The 27375-nt window shown below is 31.7% G+C and overlaps 1 protein-coding gene across 4 annotated transcripts in view; it reads left to right on the forward strand.

The window, feature by feature from the left end:
* Nucleotides 1-27375, forward strand: part of LOC127734918 (fibrinogen-like protein 1) — a 166323-nt gene that overhangs the window by 90918 nt on the left and 48030 nt on the right. Inside the window, exons 4-6 of one of the 4 annotated variants that reach the window (XM_052244954.1) lie at nt 20429-20525; nt 23845-24009; nt 25385-25871. The exons of 1 other annotated variant lie outside the window; for it this stretch is intronic. In XM_052244954.1, coding sequence (XP_052100914.1) covers nt 20429-20525; nt 23845-24009; nt 25385-25596 — 474 coding nt within the window. In that variant the 3' untranslated portion in view covers nt 25597-25871. Of the gene's footprint in view, nt 1-20428; nt 20526-23844; nt 24010-25384; nt 25872-27375 lie in introns of those variants that run through there. 2 more of the 4 variants (XM_052244955.1, XM_052244953.1) reach the window with 2 other exon arrangements.

Here is a 27375-nt window from a genome sequence, read left to right on the forward strand (position 1 = left end):
ACCAGACCTGTGGACAGGTCTGCTTGACCAAATTGAACCGAATTCGGCGCCATTTTTCCAACGTTTAGTCCCTCAAATTATGACACCAACGAACCAGTGCACATCAGTGTATCAGGGTCAAAACTGATCTTACTTAAAGTCTTATTGGCCGAATTCCGTGTTCACGAATAAATATTCTCCGTAAATCTGGAATACTAGCAGCAATAGTTGAAGCACTTACAGTTACAGTTCGATTACGTTGATGGAACACCAGAAAACACCGATCTTTAGGCTGGAGTATTTATGCGTGGCCAATCAGTTCTAGTGCGATCTTCAACAGATCCAGATCTTTTAACAATTGTCAAAGGCGTCGGGTTGTGCTCTGGTTAACGTTGAACTGTGGTGCGTCTTCAGTTTGACAGTGTACAGCCTGAAGACGGCCAATGACGTTGTTACGTGAAGCAGGGTCGAATCGTGAAATAGTGGCATGTTAAAGTAGCAATGAATAAAAATGCAAATACCCAAATATACGTGAGAGAAGTGTTAGAATTCTACGATTCTATTTTAGGTGTCATACCACCAAATCATAGTACGTCACATCCGGTTTCATACGAAAAAGGGTCGAAAAAAAATGTTCCTTGATTTCGACAGTTGTAGGAAACTAACCCTGCATTTCTTAGCAGAAAAAAAATGTCATAACCATATGTCTTGGGTGTTTTAAAGCACTATTCTTTTTTTCTTTGCTGTTTCTATAAAATATTTTGGAAACTTCAGGTGACATGGTTACTAAAGCTTGTTAACAGGAAAAAAAGGGGTGAAAATTTGATTGGTTTACTCCCGGTGATAGTTATTATCTTATATGCAATGAAATGTTATGTGAAATGTTTACTGTAATACTGGACAGCATAAAACTTTACTCATGACAAGTATTTCTTTATTTGAAACAAAGATAAATTCTGCACAATTTTTTGAAAAGTGCCAATTTAACAAAGACTAATAGGGGAAATCAATGGTAGTATTACTATTAAATGAGATGCTGCATATGCACTTTTGACCTTGTATGTATTCTCATTTTTTTTTTAAATATCATGCTATTTCACTCAAACATAGCAATCATGAAATATTCTGAGTGGATTGAGTCTCAAAAACATATTTTAGGGGAAATTGCCTTGAAATAGGGCTATACCAAGAATATAAGTAGGCAGAACAAACCATATTCAGTGTTTTGGGGAGCTTTTTCTGCCTTTACCCTTATTTCCTATATTGGGCTGTAATATAAAACTGTTTCCCAAGTAATTCTTTAAAAAATATACAGTAATAAGTAAATGAAATGTTTTTGAAGCAGTAACAACAAATTATTTACTGAAAGGGATCCATTTTATATCCTTCTCTGGAACGCGGCGTAACCTTAAGTTTATGTATGTATGTCTCTGTCCTGAGGGTTCTTGCGTTTAGTTGTAATGTATTCATGTCACGTAATGTTGTCATTTTAGCAGTATTTTTAACATTGCCATATAAGCGGGAGGTTTGGCTAGCCATAAAACCATGTTCAACCCACCATTTTTTCTTAAAATGTCCTGTACCAAGTCACGAATATGGCAGTTGTTATCAAATAGTCCGTTTCTATGTATGTTGTCGCAGTTCAGTGTTTATGTTGTTCCGTTGTTTTCCTCTTATAGTTGATGTGTTTCCCTCGGTTTTGGTTTGTGACCCTGATTTGTTTCAGTTAAATCGATTTATGACTATTGAACAGCGGTATACTACTGTTTTCTTTATTTACGTAAGGACTTATTGAAACCTCCATGGAGTCAGTAAACTTTTATATGGATAGTTCATTCAGCTTGAACACTTCAATTACTCTTTTATAATCACATTTCTTACATCAATATGTGAAAGTTACCCCATAATTTTGAGGGAATGAGAGGTATAAATGGACCATAAGGGACCTTATCATGTGAAATGTTCACTTTAGTACTGAACAGGATAAAACCTTACTCATGCCAAGTATTTCTTTATTTGAAACAAAGATAAATTCTGCACAATTTTTTGAAAAGTACCAATTTAACAAAGTCCAATAGGGTAAAATCAATGGTGATATTACTCCTTAACAATCAATATACCAATATTAAACACTAAGCAAACACAGGTAATCAACAACTCATTAGTATATTTATGATTTATAACACACATCATTAAAAATATGAAATGAATTCCCAGACTTTCCTTACATTAATTTGAAAATTAGAAACTATTTTAAGATGTTCGACAGGGATTAAAAGTAAATGACGGAAGAAAAATTATTTCTTTAGTTGGTCTTCACACTGTACTAATTTTTGTTAGTTCACTGAACAACAAAATGAAAAGTTTTAATTCTTTTTGAAAATCCTGACTTAAAAGCAAATTACGCAATAAAACATAATTTATCCAGTTTAATTACTTAACTCTTTGGTTGTTTTATTTTCCTTACAAATAACAATAACAAACACTGACGGGAAGTATTGAAAAACAGTGAACATCATAGAAAATATATAGCTCCAGTTTTTAGAAAATATAAACCCTAAGGGTTGACTGTGGTATAGAAATATGGTCCATGTCCTAGTAGAATGCAGATGTAACACCCGATGCCACGTGAAGGGAGAGTGTCGAACTCTCTGCAAGAAAAGAACACTTGTCATAACTCCCTTGGAGTTCGCAAGTGGTCTGATACTAGGCAAAATGTCTTCCAATATCCAATTGTCACGCATTATCCATTTGCATGCCGCAGTTCAAAGGAGAAGGTACACTTAACTATGATAAGGCCATATTTGAGCCTCCTCAATTTGAAAATTAAAAATATTATGAATCTGCCCAGTAACATCTTTCAGTGGTTCATAAGACATTGGTCTGTTATATTATATATTTATATTATTTTTATTTTGTATGACATATTTGCATTGGGGCTTCAAATTTCTTGCATTAAGGGCAAACTTCAAAAACTGCCAAAATAGCCTCGAGCTCATTTTGAGATATTTTGTTATCAATATTTTGATATAAGGCAAGTCTTTACATAATAAATGTTTTGCTATAAGATGTAATTTAACACAGATTCTGGTGTGTATAAAACATTTTGGTGTAATGCCTTGGCTCATATCTATATTGACCAAAAAATATGTGTATAAAACGGAAATGTTTTATCAAATATAACAATTTTGACAAGTTTTAACCCCATAGTGACATCACAAGTGACCATTCTACAATAGAGTGTCCAGATTAAGTTATTCTTTTTATTTAACGATAAAATTAACATCATTTTGAAAATTTTTAATCATTTTACTATTTTCATCAATTGCAAGAGCCAAAAAAACTATTGCATAACTCCATCCTTCATCATGATCTTCATCACAGAAATTGAAACCTTGCAGAAACTATATTAAATAAATCGTTTATTTGTTTTCGTTCTGAATAAGCATGGAATGTTTGCCACAGAACGAAAAGCAAGCAACAATCAAGCAATTTGAACAAATACACGAAGGGGAGATTACTCCAATTCTTTTTGTTTTCTAATAGTACGGCTGGATGCTTGAAAAAATTATATACGAAAAGTAACAGCGTATTAAATGACACTGAATATTCTTTACAATTCGTAAATACAACTTATAGATTGGAAAATGAAATATTTATACTTGGGAGAGTTCTGATATCTTTCAAAAAGGGCTTCTGGCCTAATATTCAGTTAATTACTGAACTGATGATTCTACATACTAGTCTCTCACAACTACTGATAATTTAAAATAAAGTTTATGTTTCTTATTTGTATAATGACTGTTTGCCTAATGAAGCATCCCGTGAAAACAGATTTTGGTTTAAGTTGATAAATGCTTTCATGTTTGATCATGTCTTTTACGATTTAGAATAAAAATTGAATTAAGCGAACCTAAACTTCAAGTTACATAAAAGACTTTGAACATTGAAATGAATGAATTACGGCAAGGACATAAAAAAGATACTACATGATCCTGTTTCGATATCACTAACACAATAGTTATGTTTGATAACAAATGACCGTCAGATCTCTCACACTTTTGTACTTCAAAAACTGGTTTAAAGTTAATATAAAATCCAATTAAGTTTCTAATAAAAATTATGCAAACTTTCAGGAAAGATGTACCTCAACTGCAGCGATCGGCAATAACTTATATATTACATTTGAGTTTTGTTAAGAAAAGTGATAAGCTGCAGCTAATACAGTATGTTTAACCTACCTTTTACCAGCTGGTCGATACCTATGATCAAGGTGTCCAAGAATATTATCCAATATTTAGTCGATGCTTTGGTAATGGTCACGACTTTGCCTGTTACTTATGCCCTTTTGCTCAGATAGCTCCAAATGTATTTATACATGTTTTATTTTCATAATTTCTATTTCTGGGCGTTCTTGAGAATGGTTAATCAACTTGTCAGCACGTTGCGAACGATACAAGTTCTAGATTCTTTAATTTCAAAAAGTACAATAAACGTATTATACCCATTTTTTTGCGCACGACAAATTTGCTTATTTTGTTTTTCTAAAAAATTATTTATATTTTGCTGACGAAACACAATGTATATATTTTATATCCAAAACTATCGATAGTAAGACTGGTAAGTACATTGCTCAGACTGTATTGTAAAATTTGGATTAGAGGGTATATCATGCTGCTACTTTGTTATGAAGCAATGATACAGCTTAGTGACGCCAACTTTCACTTTATATCTGGAATTATATTAGCTAGGTTTTTTTCAGTTTCCATAATTGAGCGTTGTTCCCTTTATAATTACTAAACTGTATATAAAAATAAAGTTTTTGGTGAAACATTTAGGTCGGAAAATACCTCCAGATTTGTCAAGAGTAGGGAAAGAAACACAAAGAATGTGAATACACAGAACCTCGATCCAATCCTCCTTTTGCTTAAAGAATTCATTATTCCCTGTTTTTTATCTACTTAAAGCATTCCATTTTTATATAATTTCAAAAATGCATTAAAATTCGATATGTTCAAAATTAAATGTACGCTAATTGGTTGTACACTGTGACGATCCGAATGATTAAGCCGCTTCACAAAACAAACATTCCTCCGTTCAAATGTGATTCCTAAGTGAAGTAAATTGTTTAGGTAATTATTGGAATTCTATAACAATTTTGTTATGTAATGCGATAGTGAGTAAGAAGCTATCGCGCTAAACAAAATCCATGAAAGGCATGATTGATACATTTCAATGATCTCCTTAGATTTCTATTGAAAATATAACCTTTTTATAATCAATTACAAAAGTAATTTCGCAAAGCATTTTTTATTATTGATTTTTATTATATTTGGATTCAGTCGACCTTCTTGACAGTAAGTAACAATCCTAGTTTATAGAAATGTGAACGGAGCCTATTTGGGTCACGAAAATTTTAATTTAATTCTGATTTATCTGATCAAAATAATTTCTGAATTTACTGTATATGCAATCTACTTGTATCTTTGTATTCAATATGTAACCGTGTACATGTATTTTGCTCGTCATGATTTTTGTTTAAGTTAATGCAGAGTAAATGGCGTATGCAGGTATGAGGAATTATGTAAGGACATACAGATTGTGGACTATGTTCTAGAATTAGAATCACTTGACATTATTATTTGTAAACAAACGGGCACCCAACAAAACACGTGTCGAGACTTTCCATACCAATTACAATGTGCAATCCATCTTATTATACGCTATTTGATGTTATTTGTTTTGTCTCTTAGTAGGTGTTACAGTTGATTCAGTCTTTTTGAGTATAGTTGATTCAGTCTTTTTCATAAAATTGAGAATGGAAATGGGGAATATATCAAAGAGACAACAACCCAACCAAAAAGCAGAAAACAGCCGAAGGCCATCATTTTTTTAATTTTAGTTCATTAATATGTTTTGAAGTTTAGTATGACGTTCATTTTCACTGAACTAGTACACATTTTTGTTTATGGGCCAGATGAAGCCCGCCTCTGGGTGCGGGATTTTCTCGTTGTGTTGAAGACCCATTGGAGGCCTTCGGCTGTTTTCTGCTCTTCGATCGGGTTGTTGTCTCTTTGACACATTCCCCATTTCCATTTTCAATTTTATTGTATACTCACACATAGCGTATAAGAAGTGAATAGAAACGATTTATAGAAGGTAAGAGTTTATAAAAAAATTAACAGTACACTGTGTTTGTATTTTTTAAATACACTCATATTATAAAGAGTAACTGGTGTAGAATTTGTTCCCCAATCGGCTAAATGAAAGCAAAAATTAGTTTATGTGTCGGAAGTAGATGTACAAGCACATTAAAGAGTTTAAGTCAAGTATTTTCATAAAATAATTGGGATATTGTTGACAGTGTATAGAAATATGCTGGTGAGTTGCAGAGTTCTTGCATGAATTCTTGCCCGCATATTGAACATATTAAGTTGACTATTGGAATTTTTAAGTATTTTTTTTTTTATATTTTATATGTTTAAATGAATACCGTGTGTAAACGTATGATCTTAAAAAACCTGTAAAATTCTTTGAAAGAAAAAAAATGTAGTGAAGATATTTTAGCTAAAATACAAAACAAATATGGTTGGATATAGTTTTTGTCTTGCTTTTTCCCTCTATTTAATGTATGAACTGTTTGTAAAGTGCACATTGAGTGCTCTCAAGTAAGGAGTTATATATATATTTATGAAAAATCAACAGTCGCAAAATTTGTGCCATAATATTTGCTACATGTAATCCACTTATCTGATGGGTGGTTAATTAAAGAATCGATCAGTCATCATTTAAATAAATTTCACTCGACTTCGCAGTTGGTACCATTTGTCATAGTTGCATGTTAAATCGAACTTGAAATAAAGGATACAACAGATACAGTTAAGTCTGCCTCATATCTTGATTTACATCTAGAAATTGACAATGAGGGTCGGTTGAAAACAAAACTTTACGACAAAAGAGATGTTTTCAGCTTCCCAATTGTGAACTTTCCATTTCTTTGTAGCAACATTCCAGCAGCACCTGCATACGGAGTATATATCTCCCAGTTAATACGATATTCCAGGGCTTGTATTTCCTATCATGATTTCCTTGATAGGGGGTTGCTGCTCACTAGAAGCTATTAAACCAAGAGTTCCAAGTGGTGAAGTTGAAGTCATCCCTTTGTATGTTTTACGGACGCCATCACGAGTTGGTTGACCATTACGGAATATCCGTTTCACAGATGATAGCGGATATGTTCCTTATATCGTAACTACAATCCCGTCCCCTTTTCCCGAATGTGACCCACCGAATTAGACTTATTACCGGGTTTGTATTAACATAAGCAACACGACGGGTGTCAAATGTGTAGCAGGATCTGCTTACCCTTCCGGAGCATCTAAAATCTACCCAAGTTTTTGGTGGGGCTAGTGTTGCTCATTCTTTAGTTTTCTATGTTGTGTTTTGTGTACTGTTGTTTGTCTCTTGATCTTTTTCTTGTTAGCCATGGCGTTGTCAGTTTATTTTCAACTTATGAGTTTGAATGTCCCTTTGGTATCTTTCGCCTCTCTCTTAAAACTGTCATTTACAGGTTGACATAATAAAACTATAATGAAATCATTAGAAAACACTGTTTCACTATAATTCTGTTAAAATTGTTGAAATCAGACGTGATTGTCTTTGCCTGCCCAACTGCTGATAATAAAATAACATAATGGACGTCCATTGATATGACACTTCTACTGTGAATAATATTCTACAGGTAGAAGCACAACCGATTACGAAAACTTTGTTCCATTATATATTTATTTCAATTAACTAATGAAATGCTGAAAAAGAAAATTAAAGTAAACAATAAATGTAGTATGGTTCACAAATAAATAGCAGGTACGTGTTGCAACTAAACTAGACAAAAACTATGCATCTTTTCAGCAGACACAAAAGAGCTTAGTAAAGAAATGGTTAATTTTGAATATACTTTTGTGATGATTATAACATTTAAACAAACATGTCTCGCATGATGGCATCATGATGAATTTCCGATGCTGTTGTTTAAGTTTATTCAAGTTTCGAATATTTGTAATGTATGTTTATTTTAACTGAATTAAGAAAGTTCGAATTCCAATTTTTTTGCGTGCATTTATTTTTGAGATTGTTAAACAGTGGATAAAAATGAGAGATTGGTTATTGGGGTTTCAGGGAATGCTGCATACAATTCATGCTATCAAAGTTTAAAATGCGAGTAATCCTACGCAATTTTGGAAATAATAAAAACATCACAAAATCAACTTGATGATTTTATAGTATTAACTGCCAATTTATTGTTTTATTTTTATGAAAGAAAAAGATTTGAGTTAAGATTATTCTACGAAAATATGATGCAGTCGGCAGCATTAATATTTAAACAAATCACCTTGCGTAATAAGAATTTGTTTTATTTTCAATGATTTGATGTTGCTTGCATTGGTGGACACCATTATCTCAGTAGTTTAGAACAATGAACTCGTCATGAATTTTAATATAGTTTGCATAGATTCTACATGAGTATGCACATTTTATATATATCTTGTTATTACTTTTCCATCCAGAAATAACGCCTTTGTCATCATCATCTGTTGACATGAATAGTGAATTCCTCCTGTTCATATCTTTATTCATTGTTATTTCTACGTTTTAGAAGCGGTTGTAAATTCTCCCTTGCCAATTTTGCTCAGTTTTACAAAAGGCGATAGTTGCTTTCCTTACCTTTCTATTAGATAAATCCAATGCAAAACGAAAAGATTTGTTTACTAACGATTCTAGCATGTTATATAAAAGAATACAATCTAAGGTATCCACACTGAAGATCGCATCATTTATAAAAAAAAGCATCGTCTAAATTCAATACAGATTATTGAAAGGATCAATTAATTTACATTGGTTGTATCTAAACTTACGGTCTCTTTAAACAATATCTTTATAAGATCTGATATTCAAAAAATTTATTACTTTTGTACAAAAATGTTTACTTTCGTATTCCTAACAACAAAATTACTATATTTAAATTTACCAGTGTACTTTGTTTTATTTAAGCCATTTTGTCCCAGGTTAGAGTTGTCTTTTTGACAATCTTGCTACATCTTTTTTTTTTTACCAAAAATGTCTATGTTATATAGGTACCTACGTTTTAATATTGTATTTATATTGTGTCATAGGTCAAACTTATTCGTACAGTGTATGTTTACTTGTTTTTGTTAAATGTCTTTTTGATCGAGTTAATCGATGTCAATTGGTATTTTATAGTGTGTCTTTTTATGTTGTAATGTTACACAACTGTTTCAGGTTAGGGTGAAGGTTGGCGCCTGTTAAAACGTTTAAACCCGCTGCATTTTTATGCACCTGTCCTAAGTCAGGAGCCTGTTGTTCAGTGGTTGTTGTTTGTTGGTGTGGTTCATAGGTATTTCTCGTTTTTTCGTTTTTATATTGATTAGACCGTTGATTTTCCTGTTTGAATTGTTTTACACTAGTCATTTTGGGGCCTTTTATAGCTTGCTGTTCGGTGTGAGCCAAGGCTCCGTGTTGAAGGCCGTACTTTGACCTATAACTGTAAACTTTTTATATATTGTGACTTGGAACTTGCAAATTGTGCGGTTCATCGTGCATTTGCGTTCATATTTCTTTGTTTCACGTCTCCGTGAATGTTATATGTTATGTTTTTATCTGTTCGTCCTGAAAACTGTTTGTATCCTTAATTTCAACTTTTACATTACATATCGTCTTGTGGTGTGGAATTTACAAATACCGATTATTTATACAGTTTGGAAGTTATACAAGTAACATCTACTATTATTTGCCTTTAGAAGATTTCTAATCAAAGAACCAGATTTAGCGCAAATAATACAACGGTGGCATAGAGGAAAATCAAATTTTGCAATTGTGTCGTAGCAGTAAATGCGAAGTTAATTTTGTATTTAATGATTTTAGGGATAGTTGTTTATCTTCTTTCGTCTTTTTTATTCAATTCTATTTATACAAGTTTTAAATCTTCTGATTGCTAATATACGAGCTTTCGAAAACAAATTGATCGAAGTAATTATCAAACTTTGTATGTCTACATATAGTAACCAATGGGGACCTGGTTTACATCTGCATTTGTCGCTTCATACTTACACATAAAGAGTTATGCTTCTCGATTGGATAATTTTAAATCCGATATTCAAACTTTTTCAACAAATATATAAAATGTATCATGCACGTATAATGAACAATATCCGTTATTTCAATACTGCAATAAACTGTGAGGTGCACAGTATCCACATATGTTTCTGCAGATAACAATTCTCTGAGAAAATCCATTTTCTAAAAACTTACCAGCAACATGTTAGTTTGCCTTGGACATTTGTTACTTCTATTGGTTGACATAGTAGTGGCGTCTGAAGATAAATGCAATTCTGGTATTTTTCGTATGAATCCAGACAAGGTTGATACAAAGCTCGATGGATATAACATTCGTACATTTGAGAAAATATCCCCTAGGGTGTGTTTTAACAAATGTATCCGGAGACCCAAATGTCATTCTTACAACTATAACAGACATATATTGCGTTGCGAACTGAACTTTCGACCTGAATGTGTCTCTGTCGATGATTTTCACAACGAGGTTGGATTTGTATATGTTGAAGTTGATCATTACAGAGGAGTAAGTATAAATTTGTCATCATCTTTTGTAAACGATTATAAAAAGAAGACACAGTAAAATATATTGATATGTAATCTGGCCCGATATATTTTTCTTATAATAATTACAAATGTACCATCTGCATATTAACTTTGTCGCACTTTTTGCTGGATAACTTATTCTTTGCAAAATATCAAGATTGATAGATTTTGAAAGATCATACTCCATCCCCGAAAAGTTTCCATGTTTAAGTGTAGATACCAGTACCTGGAACATTTTGGTGTTTTTCCTAAACAAACCTTAAAATCAAAATTTAAAAATGAAAGTCATGTGCCTCGTATTTACACTTTTGTTTAATTTTGATATTCAACATTTATGTTAATAATATAGCTCTTGATTGCTTTATCTAGGTAGTTTATCGCTTTCTGAAAGAAGAATATAGTTTGGTGAGACGCAGTTAAATAAATGTTTGTCTAATCAATATTTCTCATGAAGAGGTCGACAAAAAAGTCATGCTAGACAATCTAGGGCATCATCATCAGCTGCTCACAAAATAGGAAAATAAAACGGGAGAATTGATAAATATTCGGCCAGATTTTTACTGCATATGAAATATTCTCTATGTCTGTAATGTCCATACAATGACTAGCCAAAGGCATCCTGCACATATGATGCATGTTTTAGGATTCATTTTTCTGTTTTATTTCGGCATTCAGCACAATTAAAATTCAAACATGCTCTTTGAATGAATGATATTTTTTGTTATCAAAATAGAACTTGTCTGCTTTATGTTGTTTTGAGAACACAACAGAAACAAGAAAGAAGGGATTATTTGAAAATTAAGCAATGACATTATTTGCATTATTATTTTCTGTTATTTTGTGTAAAAGATATATCAGAGATTAATCTCAAATAATATTAATTTCCTTCCCTTTCTGTTCTATCATGTTACGTTTACATCTCCATCGTGAGTAAAATACTGATCATTCAACAAAAAGTCTTCAGGGGATCCTAATTTTGACTTTAGCCTCTGCCAGTTGAGAAAATTGTTGATGTTCCACTACCTTATAGATTAGTGTTCCATATTAGAAAAAAAAATGTTTTAATTAAATTGTGTCTACATAAGTTTATAATGTAGTTTATAAGTTAAACGTATTTACTGTTTGAGAATACCGATCGCTTAGATTAACGATTTGTAAGGCAATGAGAACGCATAAGCATACAAATTAGGACTTAAGTTTTACATTATTTTTTCGCATTTTTATTCCAAACTGACCATCCTGTTATAGTAAACCAGTTTATTTTTTAAATAGCAAAATTAATAAATGAAGACAGCTGACAGCTTAATTATTGACATTATCAATTTATACTTATGTGAAATTAACCATTCAGTTTTACCAAAACCTGTGGATATTTGTAGCAGTTAAAAAAAGAAGAAAAGATGAGCATACATATTAGCAAATAAAGTATTGAGTTGTTATATTAATCCTTGCGTGATAATGTCATGTTGCCCATCTGCATTTATACTAAAACTGGAATTGGTCTATAGCAGTTAGAGATTTCCATTATAATGAAAAACAAAATAGCATATATTGTATTATAAACAGTCAACAAGTTAAGTAGTTTCTTTGTTACTGACATATTCATATCAAATGGGCCATTCTATTATACATGTAATACAAAACTGTGTATTTGTCTTATCGATTGAATATTTCAAACAACAAGAGGAAATAACGAACATACTCAATAAATGATTACAACTTGTAGAAAATAAGTTTTTCGTGTACTGGTGTTGTTTTCAAGCTGTCTACTTTTCATATGAAACGAAGATTTCAAATCAAATGAGTAAGGAAATGCATACTTAAAGAATGAAGACAACCTTAGAATTACGTTCTTTTTTCATTGTGTGATATTTTTTTGTCATATTTTTCACTCCGTGATTCTAAAACATTAATTTTTGCATATTAATTTGAACGTTTGACTTTATTATAGTAAAACTGTCAATACTGATTTTAGTTGAAGATTCCCCTACCCCCAATTAAAGTGATGAATTTGATTCATATTCATACTAAATAAATGACAAGAAGGAAATTCAAAATATGGTTGTCACAAAACTTATCATATATTCGTTATTCTTCTCCTGTTCTGTTTATTTTCTCTCAATCAAACTTTTTTTTTAAATGATAACCCACTTTGTATGCGATATATTCAATGAATTATTAAAAAAAATATAAATATGCATGTGCACTGCTACAACCATTATTTAAACTTTTATAAACTTTGATATTTAATTTTTACAACTTTAAGTATAACCATACAGCTTTTGATACATGTGCGTGTGTTTTGCGTTTGGATTTATTTTCATAGCTTTTTAACTTTACCTTGGCTCAACTTGCTGTCTGCATGTGATTTTCTGTCCGTATGCGTGAAATGCCGGGTCTTGTAAATGATGTACATGTCAGGTGTTGTAGAGATTTAAGATTGTTTGTTTGTTGCTAAACGTCAAATTGCAATTATTTAATGCATATTTAGGAAGAAAACAACAACAAATTTTTGGATATAATTTGAAAATTGTATAACTTGCAATTGTGAAGAGGTAGATAAATTGTAATTTGAAAGCATGATGTTGAGGGTGTGGTGGGTAACGCCAGCTCAGTGATGCATTCTTCCAACACTTGAATCGAATCTAAAAGTCCCTGGTCAGAATTGGTGTGACTGCGTAAACATTTTATAAAGTAATTCATTTTTACCTCATATACTTAAACATTGAGACGTTAAAGATTATCTTTTTGAAATTTTGCGGATTAATAAATTTAAAAGAGGAAAATCATTTTTTATACTCATTTTAGTACCGTCTATCTGCAATTTATTCAACAGCCGTTTTGATTTAATTTTAGTTGATGAAAGAATATGAACAAACAAAATCATGGTTTGTAATAAATCCATGTTTATGTAAATATCTATCCACATGTTTACCTTTAGTACTGGAAAGTAGGCTAAACAGCAGGTTTAACCACCAAGACATTAATGGAGTGTAGCAACCAGTCATACCTTTGATTCACTCTACCAGTAACCAAATTATCAGCATCACACTTTTACGTCACATGTTGCTTATTCCCTGCGGCAAAATTGTTAACCACTTGTGATTAAAATTCTAATTATGACGTACGGTTTGTAGCTTTGTCTTATTGCAATATCTGACTGGGTAAAAGCTTATGAAGCCTACAGAGCTTGTTACCAGAAATTAAAGTTCACGTTTTTTTGTTTGTAGACAGGGCCATATTGAGTCTAGTAATTTTCCTACAGCAGAGCTTCGGGCCATATTTAGCTTAAATCAAATGTATAACAATTTGCCTCACCTTATTAAAATGTATGATTGGTTAAACGCTTGTGTATATAATAAAAAGTCTATAATAGGGTTCTAAAGATCTAAATTTATTAGTCTCAATATTATAGGGTCATTGCACTAAAATTGAGACATATTGTCTCGAGCAGTATATCACATCGTACGATCTTCCGGGTGCAATATGATGAAAATCAATTTCCGCTATCGTGTTTATCTCTCGGCGGCATGTGTGCAAATATACTTTTTCCTAAATCCTTCCTCTTTGGTCTCGGAGGCGCTTCCATCCTTTTGTGAATAACAAAAATACATACCCTAACATATATTTTTAGACAAAATATACACCTATAGCTATATGATTACTCTATTTTATGAACAGATAAATATATTTGACAAATATCTGATACAATTACGACAATGGTTTTAATCGCAACTAAAAATGTTGAAATTGATCAGTTTTTGATACTTTGGATTTAATCAGCAACCTAATCATACTATATTTCATCTTAATCATTTTACCTAATCTTAAACACCCCCCAAGCAAAACCACTATATGGAGTTCATTGATTTGATTGTTGAGAACGTGTGAATATGCAGACACTTCCAAAATATTTGGTGATGTAATAAAGATTACGGCAAGTTTTGAAAAATGCCTCACTCTGATGCTACGTATACCGAATAAAGCATAGCCTGTTTTCCAGTTTCAGCCAAATTATTCTGTCTACTCTTAGATTTACCAAATTTTCAGATCATATATATTGATATTTCATTATGTTGTTCTTGTCCTTAACATGACTGAAATATTTACAACTGGACGTAAGATCCAACAATAATATCGTTTAAACCTCTATATTGTGACATGGCATGAGCAATTATAATTTACCAAGATATGATAATAATATTGGAAAGGTGTCTGTCAAAAAACATACTTATTTCGAATTTGGTTATAAAATCATTACCTCGAGCATTTCTTTACAAAATATGAGATAGGTTCGAAATCTAACCGATGGCTTTTGGAACAACAATTACATGATATTTACACAATCAAATAATAATTACATTTGATTCATAGTTATATTTTCTACGACTTTGTTATACTATTTTTTTTTCTCCGAAACAAAACAGCATTATCGTATTTTTTCTCAGTAATCCATTTTAGATCTTCCAATTTTAGAGACGTAGAAGTTTAAATATGTTTGTGGTTTTTTTTTTTATCTTGCACAGCGTAATTCGTATTTATACGTGAAAACCCTTAACAAATCATCGGTTTTAATATGTTATCTAACTTTGGTGTCCACTTGTTTGTTTTCGTTGTTTTTATTCTATTCTTTTCAATATTAGGATTCCATGTATGATATATGCCTGGGAAATCCCTGTAAACCTGGAGAAATTTGTAAGAACAAAAAAGATGGATGTGTGGTTTGCGTCAAGGACCAAGAAGGTAAAACGAGTATGTATACAAGGCTTAAAAATGTTAAATCGAATCAGTTAAATCAATTTATTAAGTTTGGGTCAATTTAAGTAACCAATTTACACTAAATATAGAACAATATAAATGAAAGAAGATGTGGAGTGAAAATGGATGAGACAGAAACATATCAACACAAATAGCCAAAGTACATCTAGCGTACAGAATTCAACAAAATACAGGTTTCTATGTCAAGCTCAAAATCGTTTGAGTCTACAAAGCGCTGTGAATATTAAAAAGAAACTATAAAATCTCACATCAACATAAAATTCTCTCTAATGACAAAAAAACATTAATACATGACAGATGTATGTATCCATCCTTAATATTTGAAATATTATACATAGAAACAAACGTCCTTTGTCAATCAGTATGCTTTTACAAATTATGTACATATGAAAACTTAAGGATAAACTGGTTTAAATTATTGATACTGGAAATGCGTGTTTGCTATAGAAATAAACAAAACGGTAACTTCCCAGGGAATGCATCAACGTATCATCACGAATTGTGTTGTTATGCGATTTAATAAGAAATACTTACTCTAATCTGTTTATTCTTTGAATGTGTAGTGTGAATTTCATGTGCACACTATTACTGAAGTGTACATTATTCGTAATTAGTTTTAATATTAATTAAAATATATCTGATTTAAATATAACATATAGGAACAAAGGAAATTATCACAATATAGCGTGTTAATCATACTGAGGGTGTTTCTAACTTTAATTCTTAATAATCATATGCCATCTGATATCTTGACCCAAAGAGGAAACATTATAACTATAATCTTAACATGCATTTTCGACAAGGTTTATCTGTTCATACATGTATCAGAAAGTTCTTATCTAGCTTTCTACTTGCTAGTTCTCGCTGTTTTATGAACTGACACAACATATTATTAATGATTGTAACTCCTGAATTTTGTTGACAAACATGCAGTGGTTACATGTACATCAGGTTTGTTTAAGTTTAAGTTGTCAATCAACTCTTTGTCACTTTCATCACTTATTTGTATGGCTTCTTTTTGAGTTCTTCACACTGTTAACATAAAAACTATAATCCAGTTTCTACTTCTTTTAACTCTGTGAAAAATTCATGTAATCCTAAAAATCAAACCCCGTTTTATTTGATTGAGAACAATAGCTGTGGTACATATTTGAATAAAATACAATATTTATATCAAGTTAAAATACACGAGACAGCAATTTAAGAGTATCAAGTGTGCGAAGTTTTTTGATAATTGCATTCCTTATTTGTCTGACTGGAAAAGGAAAAAAATCGTTTCTTTCATGTGTTTTTTTTTTTTATTTCGTTGTTGGTAGTTGACTCATCATGCAACACTGGCTTCTTGCTAAAAATGTGATGGTCACTTGCTTTCATTTCTCATAGATTTTTAAAAACACAGCATTCAATCCATATATTTAAAGATTTTTGAAACTAAAATATATGTAATTTACATCTTGAATATAAAAGATAAACTTTAAACACAAAGCGTCGACAGAAATTGTCCAGGGAGATGAATGCAGCATCATTCCACATAAAGTCAACACTAATACGTCATAAAGCTGAAATTGGCATATGCAAATGTCGAATATGAATGAATAGCTCGTATAAAGATATTAAATTTCAATCATCATTGTACATGTGTATCATAAGATAATAATTATTGTTATACGTACATATAAATTATCTATTTTTAGAAGATATCTGGTCAACTACTTTTTTTTCAAATTAATAAAATTTGCAATTTTTTTAAAACCATTATTGTTTGCATGAAGAACACGAACAATGCGAAAAAATAGTGTTGTTTTATTTAGTAGGTGGAGATAATTATTCTTTAATCTTATATTGCTTTCATATGAAATGAAAGCGTATGACGGAATCAAATGATTTGTCTTTCAGTAAATTAATGATCAGCATTTGTATGAAATTAGCACCTACTGTAAAAATAGAGATATATATTTCCATCCGAAATTAAGTGAATGAATTTCTTCAAGCTAGTCAGAAAGTAAAAAGGAAAAAATAAAACATATTATCAAATGAAAAAGATATTTGCTCATATGTCCTACAATTAATCCAAAACTGAGCTGGAAAACATAACTTGATTAAGATCTTGTCAGTTGAACATATTATTAATAGTATATCCTTTTTCGGATTGAGAAATAGACTAATCATGTAATGTCTATATTTCAGAAATTCATGAAGATTTACCTGAAGATTGTACAAAATTGAGAAAATGCAAAAACGAAACGGGAGTATATACAGTATACCCTTCCACGTCTGATAATGGACTACATGTGTTTTGCAGCATGACCAACGGTAGCTGGACGGTAATACATACAAAAACATTAATACCTAATGTGGATAATAAAAAAATCAAAAGGTCTGATAGAGTTAGTCCCTCTCATCGTGCAATTGATAAACACATTTAATGTCTCTACCCTTTACACAAGTATTCCTCCTTTTAAATTTAAAGGATGCACGAGTCCTATAGTTATAAGTTGTCTACAATTTTTGTAAAGGCAAATACTCTAAAAGTGTTGGTAGCATGTGGATGAAATTTCGCACTGTTGTTGTGCATAATATTTAGATATGTATGTTATTTTCTCTTCGTGAAATTAGAGAATTTAGTTTTCTTTTTAAACATTCCTACATTTTAGGAGATACATTTTTCGAATGCAAAATCTTCAAAAGTCTTAATAGGACTGGAACGCAATTTTGTACAGTTGTTGTGCTTCATATGTTGCTCATAGATATAAAAAGATGTGGTATGAGTGCCAATGTTCTTTTTTGTAAACATTTGGAGATGGGATAAAACACTTTGCGGTAAAAACTTTAATTTTTCTTTTAAAAAATCACACATTTCTGAGAAACATATTTAAGTTCTAGGATACGATATACATGATGTATACATAAAACATAATATAATTACTGGTGTCAAATCAAAAATATGTATTTAGTTAGATACTAAATATCATGTTTTGCTTTTATCACAAAATGCATGAAAATTGAACCCCATATTTAGTACATGCTCTGTAATAATCCACTAAATATGTATTGGAGTGTAACTATTGAATGGAACGGATATAAACTCGATGTCGGAGATTGTTTCTTTTTCCCTTTCGGTTATAGCTCCTCATATAATATATTTAGACATGTTTGTCTGTCCACAATTGTCTTTCTGTACGTTTCAACTATACTGCGAACGTATCTAAACTTAGAGATATCTGTATTAACTATGATGTAGTAAAATGAATAATTAGAAACATTTGTCCTGCAATGAACAATTTCAGTTTACAACAACAACAAAAACAAATATAAATTTATTTGCAAATCACGCTCCTAAGAATGAGTGGAATAACAACCATCATAATTTTCAAACATAATGAGATAATGTAACCAAGTAAAACATGATTACATATAACATGATTACATATAACATGTTTACATATAACATGATTACATATAACATGTTTACATATAACATGATTACATATAACATGTTTACATATAACATGATTACATTTAACATGTATAAACGCATTAACATAACCATACGGATGTACCTTTTTTCTATAATGAGTTTTCGGCAAAAACCATAATTTTTTTCTGTTCATTTTGGTTGTAGGAATTCAATCACATTGAATCTTTTCAAGAATATCAACAAAAGTTGAAATGGGAAATGATTTATATCGAGTTTCACTAAATGATTCAAAGTTCGGTGACTATGTTGAACGCATCTATCCCATCGAACTTGAAATAACGGATTAAACAGATACAATTAAGTCTGTCTCATATCTTGACTTACATCTAGAAATCGTCAATGAGGGTCGGTTGAGAAGAAAACTTTACTACAAAGGAGATGATTTCAGCTTCCAATCGTAAACTTTCCATTTCTATGTAGCAACATTCCAGCAGCACCTGCCTATTAAGTATATAACTCCTAGTTGATACGATATTCCAGAGCTTGCATTTCCTATCATGATTTCCTTCAATGAGGGTTGCTGCTTACAAGGAATTAATTAAACCAAGAGTTTCAAGTGGTGAAGTTGAGGTCATCCCTTCGAAAATTTTCCTCGAGTGTAACATCGCCGGATTCGAATTATCACTGAGTTGAGTTTGTAATCACTTGACCAACACGACGGGTGACACATGTGGAGTACCAGTGATCAGCCCCGTTTTTCGTGGGGTTCATGTTTCTCAGTCTTTATCTTTCTGTGTTTTGTTTTGTAGACTGTTGTTTGTCTTTAGATCGATTTTCGTCTTTTTGCCGTGGGGTTGTCAGTTTGTCTTTGACTTGATGGTTTGAATGTCCCTTTGGTGCCTTGCGCCTCTATTGCAGAATACATATGATATATGGAAATTATCGGACAAATAAAAAAAAAAGGAGGTATGATAGTAGCTATTATTTGGCCCCTTTCGTAATTATGTTAATTCAATATATAAATGAACAGGCTGATATAATCTGAACTTTTGTGTGCAGAAAGGTCACTTGTGGTGTCGTTATATATGAGCAACAGCCTTACCCTTAAAGATATTTAACACACATTTGCACCTTTATAAAATACATCTTGTAGCAAAGTTTTTTATCGGGTAAAGTTGATGTTCATATCTAAATATTGATGACAGGATCTTAAAATGAGGCTATGTTTTGAGTTTTTGCAGTTTTTCACCAAATGCAAGAAGTTTGAGGCCCTCGTGCAAATATGTAAGACAAATTCAAAAATATAAAATACTGATAATTGATATTCTGATCTCTTATGACATAAACTTGCACAGAACGTGACAATATTTGTAAACGAAGCATCGAATGTAATGTCCTCGTTGTGATCGTGTGTGGCTGCATATGTATACATCTTGCTCGCCCAAACACCCCTCTTGAGCATGGATTTGACTTCCAGATTGAATAGTCAACGCGACTACATTTCTATACCACCGTCTTATATAAGTAGGTGTTTCATTTGCAATCCTACTACATCTTCTTATGTTTATATCAAAGGTTATTCAAAGAAGAACAGACGGAAGTGAAAATTTTAGAAGGACTTGGGTAGATTATGAAAATGGATTTGGTGATCTTAAAAATGAGTTTTGGCTTGGTAGATATATCTTAATTTAAATTTATCTGGGTTTTGTGTTGTATTTGTTCCTAAATTGAGTCTGTTGTGCGGCTGTAATGATTTGAATCCCAATAATTTTTACATGTATCTGATTTTTTTTTTTCTGTGGGAATTTTGAACGTAGTGCACGGATCCGTATTCTTCTACAGTTTTCAATACGTTGATGCAAGAATCTTTTTAAAATACAATTGGCGATCTATTTATTTAATAGAAAGAAGGCATTATTCTATTTTTGTAAAAGGTAAATAGTGCCAGCTTTTAGAAATTTGAACATCATATACCGATTTCATTTTGCACAGCATGTGTTTCATAAATAACTACACCAGTTTCTTTCAGCTAGTATTATCATTATTATACATGCAGCTGCATGTGAGTCGTTGTTGTTTTTAGTTCTAACCAATCAGTTAAACCTGTCATGATAAATTCAAAATAAAGGGAAACCAATGCATTGCTTAAAATGCATGAGCTAGCGATCAGACATAAGTCCGTGAAAAAGTAATACACATGGTTTCAATTTAACATCCAAGAAGCCTTCTCAAAAGCCATGTTTATCGTTAACACATGTTAATACACTATACATATAAAAATAAGGAGATGTGGTATGATTGCCAATGAGAGAACTATCTACCAAAGTTCAAATGAAGTAGATGTAAGCAATTATAGGCAACCGTACGACCTTCTACAATGAGAAAAACTAGTATGTTTATTTACCAAGTAATATAAATGTACCTAATTTTGGTACTGTTACAACTCTTGCGAATTTTACATTGAGCAATTTACATTGTTAGAAGGCTTCAGAAAGTTGTCATTTAATTAATGTTTTTACTGCAATAGGACATGTTTCATTTCAACATAATGAACTGATGTGATGAAATACAATGTATGTCTTTGTAATATGTTAATAAAACATTTCACAAAATGAACGATACTGATTTCAGTACATACAATACATGTTTCTGGAATAAGTGTCATCAGGTACCCTGGAAACCAAAACGTTGTGAAACTATAGATAGGCAAAGATAGAAAAAGTTTGCAGGCTTTAAAGCCTAAATGGCTTAAACTGAAAAGACAACACCATCGAAAAATATCTTTTCCAGAGATATAAATTGTATTCCTCAATCCATATCATCTGCAAGGAACGTACAAATTTCTCAAAGTCATTGTTTAATTAAACATTCAGCATTTTGAAGGATTTTTATCACCTAATATTAGAACAAAATAATGTATATACGGTTTTCGAAATAGCCATTATTGTTGTCAGTTTACAGCATAAAAAATGTTAATGTTAAATTGTTAATTGTGAAAATGTTGTTTCGATAAGATTTTATTTTTGATAAGATTTTGCCACTAGTAGGGAAGAGAAAACGACAACTCTTTCGAGCCACTCTTTTTTTAAGGAGTTTGTGTTGCGTTGTTCTAGTGTTTTGTGTTGTACAGTCCTTGGATGGTGTGAACTTCCCACTAACACCATACACCATTACACCATTCACCATACACCATTACACCATACACCCTGTGCCATTACACCATACACGTTACACCTTTGCACCATGCACCTTACACATTACACCATAATGCAATTTAATTTCAAAGAAAGCGTGCGACTTCAAAATTATTTATTTATTTTGAAAAACGAATTTTGATCACAATATTGTAAATAAATGTATAAAATTAAAAATCAGTTCTTATCAATATGTTGCATAGTTTTAAATGTCGTACACCATTCATTCACACCATTCCCGATCGCACATTACACCATTACACCATTCCCCTTACACCATACACCATAGCACCATACACCTTCTACCATTGCACCATATGCCATACACCATTACACCATACACGTTTTTTTGGGAAGTTTACACCATCCAAGGGCTGTAGGTAGTTGAAGTTTTTCTATTTTCAATGGCTTTGTTTCTTTCATCATCGGTCTTGCTCATTCTTTTATTTTTTGTATTGAATCTGTGTTTTGTTCTGGAACTTTCATATTTGGTTATGAATGACACGTCGAACACTTGATCACAGTTTTGTGTAAGAGTATGTCGCTCGTCCTACATTTACCTAACTTATTTCGTTATTGGGATCCTTATCCAATGATCGGCCATATTTTACTTTTTTTTACCTTTTTAGAAATCTACTTTGATATTAAGAATTGGTAAAATAGGAAAAACTCTTCTTCACGAATATTCTCTTGCCTTAAAAATCTCATGCCAGACATAATCGCCCCCAGTACAAATTGAATCAATGTAGAAGAACTTCGGGTCATATTGTTACATCTTCGCTGTCTAAATTTAGAATGTTCATCAACGGTGTTAAAAGAGGCCATGCAACTGCTGTCAAATTATCCAATAAAAATGTTCATGTACGTGAATATCCGAAATTTCCATGTATAAATCCAAAAGATGACAAAACAGTGACAGATTATTTTCTAAAAGTATTGTCAAATTGATGTAAGATAAGGATTTCAATCTTCTGCCTCAAAGAGATGCAAAACTGTGTGTCTATTGTAACTTATTTAGTTGTTTTGTTATTAAAGCAGAACTAATGTGTCATGCTATTGTTACTGAATACAGTTGTTGTAATGTTGGTTTGTTACACTATTGTCTCAGCTGCTTTTAAGGGACCGCTACTAAAATTCGTTAAAATCTTCTTAATAAGTTATATGCCTTTTCAAGCTAGGATACTGTAGTCCAGTTGTTTCCCTTGGATGTCGTCTGCAGTGATTGGTTTTTTTTTTTCGTGTAATATTATTTACTTAAATCAGGCCGTTAATTGTATCTTTTGAATGGGTTTAACTCATTGCCGGTAATTGTTCTGCAATAGATCATCATGCAGGATGGATTTTGCTCATTATTAAAGGCAAGTTAAGGCCGCCCGTTGACCTTCAAGGTCGATATTTCAATTAAGAAATTTACCACATCTCCATATTTTATGTATATCAATAAAATAGAAATATTTATACATATGTTACTGTAATTTATTACAGACAGCAGTCTTTTGTGATGTTTTTTTTGCCTGGCTCAATTGGCACTCCATGGTGATTTCAAACGTTATTTGCATTTGAAATATATGTGGATTCATTATTATTCGTTGGATACAAACTTTCGTTGATTTCGTGGGAACAGGTGAACCACGAATTCAAATGTTCAACGAATTATTAATTTTTTATAGGCTTGTATGCCGACTTTGGCAAAACCACAAAATTAAATATCCACGAAAATGTAAGTTTTCCTCAATACACGAAAATTGGAACCCACGAAAATAAATTGATTCACAGTATTTACATTTCTTTAACTAGGTAACAAATACCTACATGTTCTAACCAGCAGTGGATCCTATAAACTACGGGTGGAACTTGTTGACACCAACGGCAGCATGAATTATGCTGAGTACAGTACATTTGCAATCGGTGATGCAGCATCAAATTATACAGCAACTATAAATGGATACAGTGGAAATGCAGGTTAGTTAGTTGTCTCATTTTCTTGTAAACGCTTGTCATCAAATTCCCTACTTACTATGGCATAGGCCGGAATGTCATTATATGGGCAAACTTTTAGGAGTAGCCTTACATGATTGCAATTCGATCATAACCATGCATGTAGTCTTTAGTATATGAAAGACTAAAGGATGCTCGCTTCTCTGTTTAAAAATAAAACTCGTTTTAAAAGACAGTTGTTAATTGATAGTATATAAAAACAGAACTTAAAAAATAGAATAAAATAACAGTTCCTTTTTCTTGTTTTTGAAATATAATCAATTGAAAATTTGTTGGGAAATGATTCTCTCTAGACCTTTGATACATTTAACATTGACACATTTTTCTATCAAAAAATAATGAAAAAGTATGTATACTTCGCCAACAAATAGCAAAAGTTTCGAACGAAAATAGATATTTCATCTGTTGTTCTTTGTAAATTTTTCATTTGTTGATAGGCTTTTGATGTAGTTTCTAAGTTAAGGATAAATAAGATGATAGAATCATTGTAAAATCATGCAATTATCGATGACAGAAAACTTCAGACAGATTTTCTGCCAATACAAATGCATGCAGCCAAAAAAGTCGTACTTTGATTTGTTCGTGCAATTATAACAAAACAATTGCAGTATACAATAGCAGTATACAAAAATAAAACTCATCAAATATTCAAGACTTATAATTCTGTACGCGCGTTTCGTCCACAAAAGACTGATCATTGACACTCGAATAAAAAATTAAAAGGCCAAAATAAAGTACGAAGTTGAAAAGTAATTCAAAATAAACAACGGGGGATCCATGTGTTTTTGTGGGTTTTTTTTTAAAGAGCAGAAAACATTTTTTTTATGTCGATAGCATTTCTGTTTTTTATAGCGCAAAATGTCGTCGTAATGCATTTGTAATGCAACATCGTTCTATTATCATTCTTGCCGTATACCGAAACGTTATACGAATCTCTGATATTTATAAATCAAATTTAAAAATAAAGTAACCCGTTGTTTATTCAACTCGACATTTTGGCCCACAGTGAATATAACATGCTTCCATAAACATATGTTTTACTTTGAGACTGCTTTCAAATTCACGTGCTTGAATTGATGACGTCAGTGTGTTTTCAGTGATAGTTGAATGCACAGTATTAGCAACGTCGCAAAAAATACGTTTAATTTGATGAGTTGTTATATGTCCCTGCAGCAGTAGTGTATGCCCTAAAGTATCATTCTTAAGAAAGATTTTATATGTTAGTTTAAACAGTTTGCAATACATAACCACATGCATGTGATGTATATCTATATTTTGAAAAGTAAAATATTGTTACAAAAATGGATCATTTTAAAGACATTTAATAAATTAATTGCAGGAAACTATATGAGCCCTACCAACGGAAGATATTTTTCGACATATGATCATGATAATGATGTTTACGATAATATTAACTGTGCATCTAGATATAACGGCTGGTGGTACCACTGGTGTTTGAATTCATTTTTGAACGACGACTTCAGCGACGGATTGAGATGGGGCGACACCTTCTTCCAAACATCACAAATGATGATACAAAGAACCACGTAACATCATGAAAATCACGAGAAACGTATTTCAGTATAGCCATGGAATTTTCATTTGATTCTTTTATCTTCGTTTCTGTGAATTTATGTTCAAAGTACTTCTAACAATTGTTTTACAATACTATGTGTTACAATGGTAGGTTAAACAATGTTATAATTTCGGCAAGTCAAAATTATGTGGCAAAAATCCATCAGAGATACCAGGCTTCTTCAATTAGATCCCTTTTGAATAAATTAACTCCCTTGTTTAACTAAACATCCTCCATTATGAGTTTAGAGTTTTTATAGACCAACCTTTCCTGTGAAGTTAGCTTTATTCCCTTTGACATATATGTATGATTTCGATATTAAAGTTTTGCTGTACTGATAGAATAAATTATTTTAAAATACTTGAGCTTATTTTGCTATGTCTGTCCGTCATCAATAACTCTTCAAAACCTTTTTCAAGTAGATCTTGCATTCATGTCTGAAGCCATCTTTGTCCTTAAAAAATCCCAGTATTATGAGTTAAATAGCGATATAATTATTTATCATCTGTGATGTGAATGTGATTTCCCATCGCAAAAATTTAATGAAAAAAAAGATTAAATAAATTTTTGTTTTCCTTCGGTACACATTTTACGGTAATAATAATGTTTATTACATTTCAAAGAAATAAAACAGTCAAAATGCATGTGCTGATGCAGTCTCTTTCTAAATTCAACCAAGAACTTAACTTTAAAAAGAAATAATAATTTGTAGGAAAGATTTGAATAATTTTTTGGCAATCATTATCATATTTTTAATGAGAATACACCAAAAAGGTGCAAATTAGTAAAAAAAAAACAAAGTCCCAAAGGGGGCAATACAAAAGTCAGTCAAAAATATCATAGCCATAAGAAACAGAAAGAAATGACGGTAAGGAAACCATCACATAGAAAACAAAACAATGCGTAACACAAGAAACCAGGGTAAAATTGATACAGTTCCGGTCCCTCTAGTGGTGTGACAGAAATGCAGTTTAAGCCTTAGACAATATTTGTAATTCAATGTTTAATTGTAATCCATGATAAATTACCCGTTTGAACAATGCCTTAACGAAAACTACATGGAAAATCATCATTTTATCCTTGGTTGCTATGAAACTCGTTGTTGCTAGGGTGCTCTCCTTGAGGTCCGCGCTCTTGGTATATAAAGACACCGATTCATTGTGCGAGTTTGTCATTTGTATTTGGCTGTTGATGAGGAAAGCATCGATAAATTATATACAAATTAACTCAAAGATCTTTTAGAAGAATTTGGAGCTGAAAAGTAAGTTGATAAACCACTAGGATTAAGTTGAAAGCTTGTGGTTTGAAGCAAGCGGTCTAGAAGTCTTTACGATTGTTGCAAGCTACCGGGTTGTTCTGAAACTGTAACACGAAATCCCGGATTTGAAGAGGTATGCAAATGTTATGTAAATGTATTCAGAGACTGACATTTACATATATTTACAAACCGCTGCATTTAGTTTATCTTGTCTTTACATGAAGTAAATATCAACATTTCTTGTGCTATACCCTCCTATGGGCGGTTATGAGAGACCGCGGTTTATAAAATATATTAACACCTAATCAAACCATTTTAAAGTTTATAATTTGCATATAGTTATGACCATCTCAAAACTTTCGCAAACATATGTATTTGTATACCTCTGCAAATGGAAATCTTTGTCATGTATTTTTCTATGATGTAAATTTATCCGCAAATGTGTTTCTTTGTCTAGGTAGCAAAGCATCATCATTCAAATAGTTTTATAGGGGTT

This window comes from Mytilus californianus, unplaced genomic scaffold (assembly GCF_021869535.1).
Source record: "Mytilus californianus isolate M0D057914Y unplaced genomic scaffold, xbMytCali1.0.p SCAF_3, whole genome shotgun sequence".
In the NCBI taxonomy this organism is placed as follows: domain Eukaryota; kingdom Metazoa; phylum Mollusca; class Bivalvia; order Mytilida; family Mytilidae; genus Mytilus; species Mytilus californianus.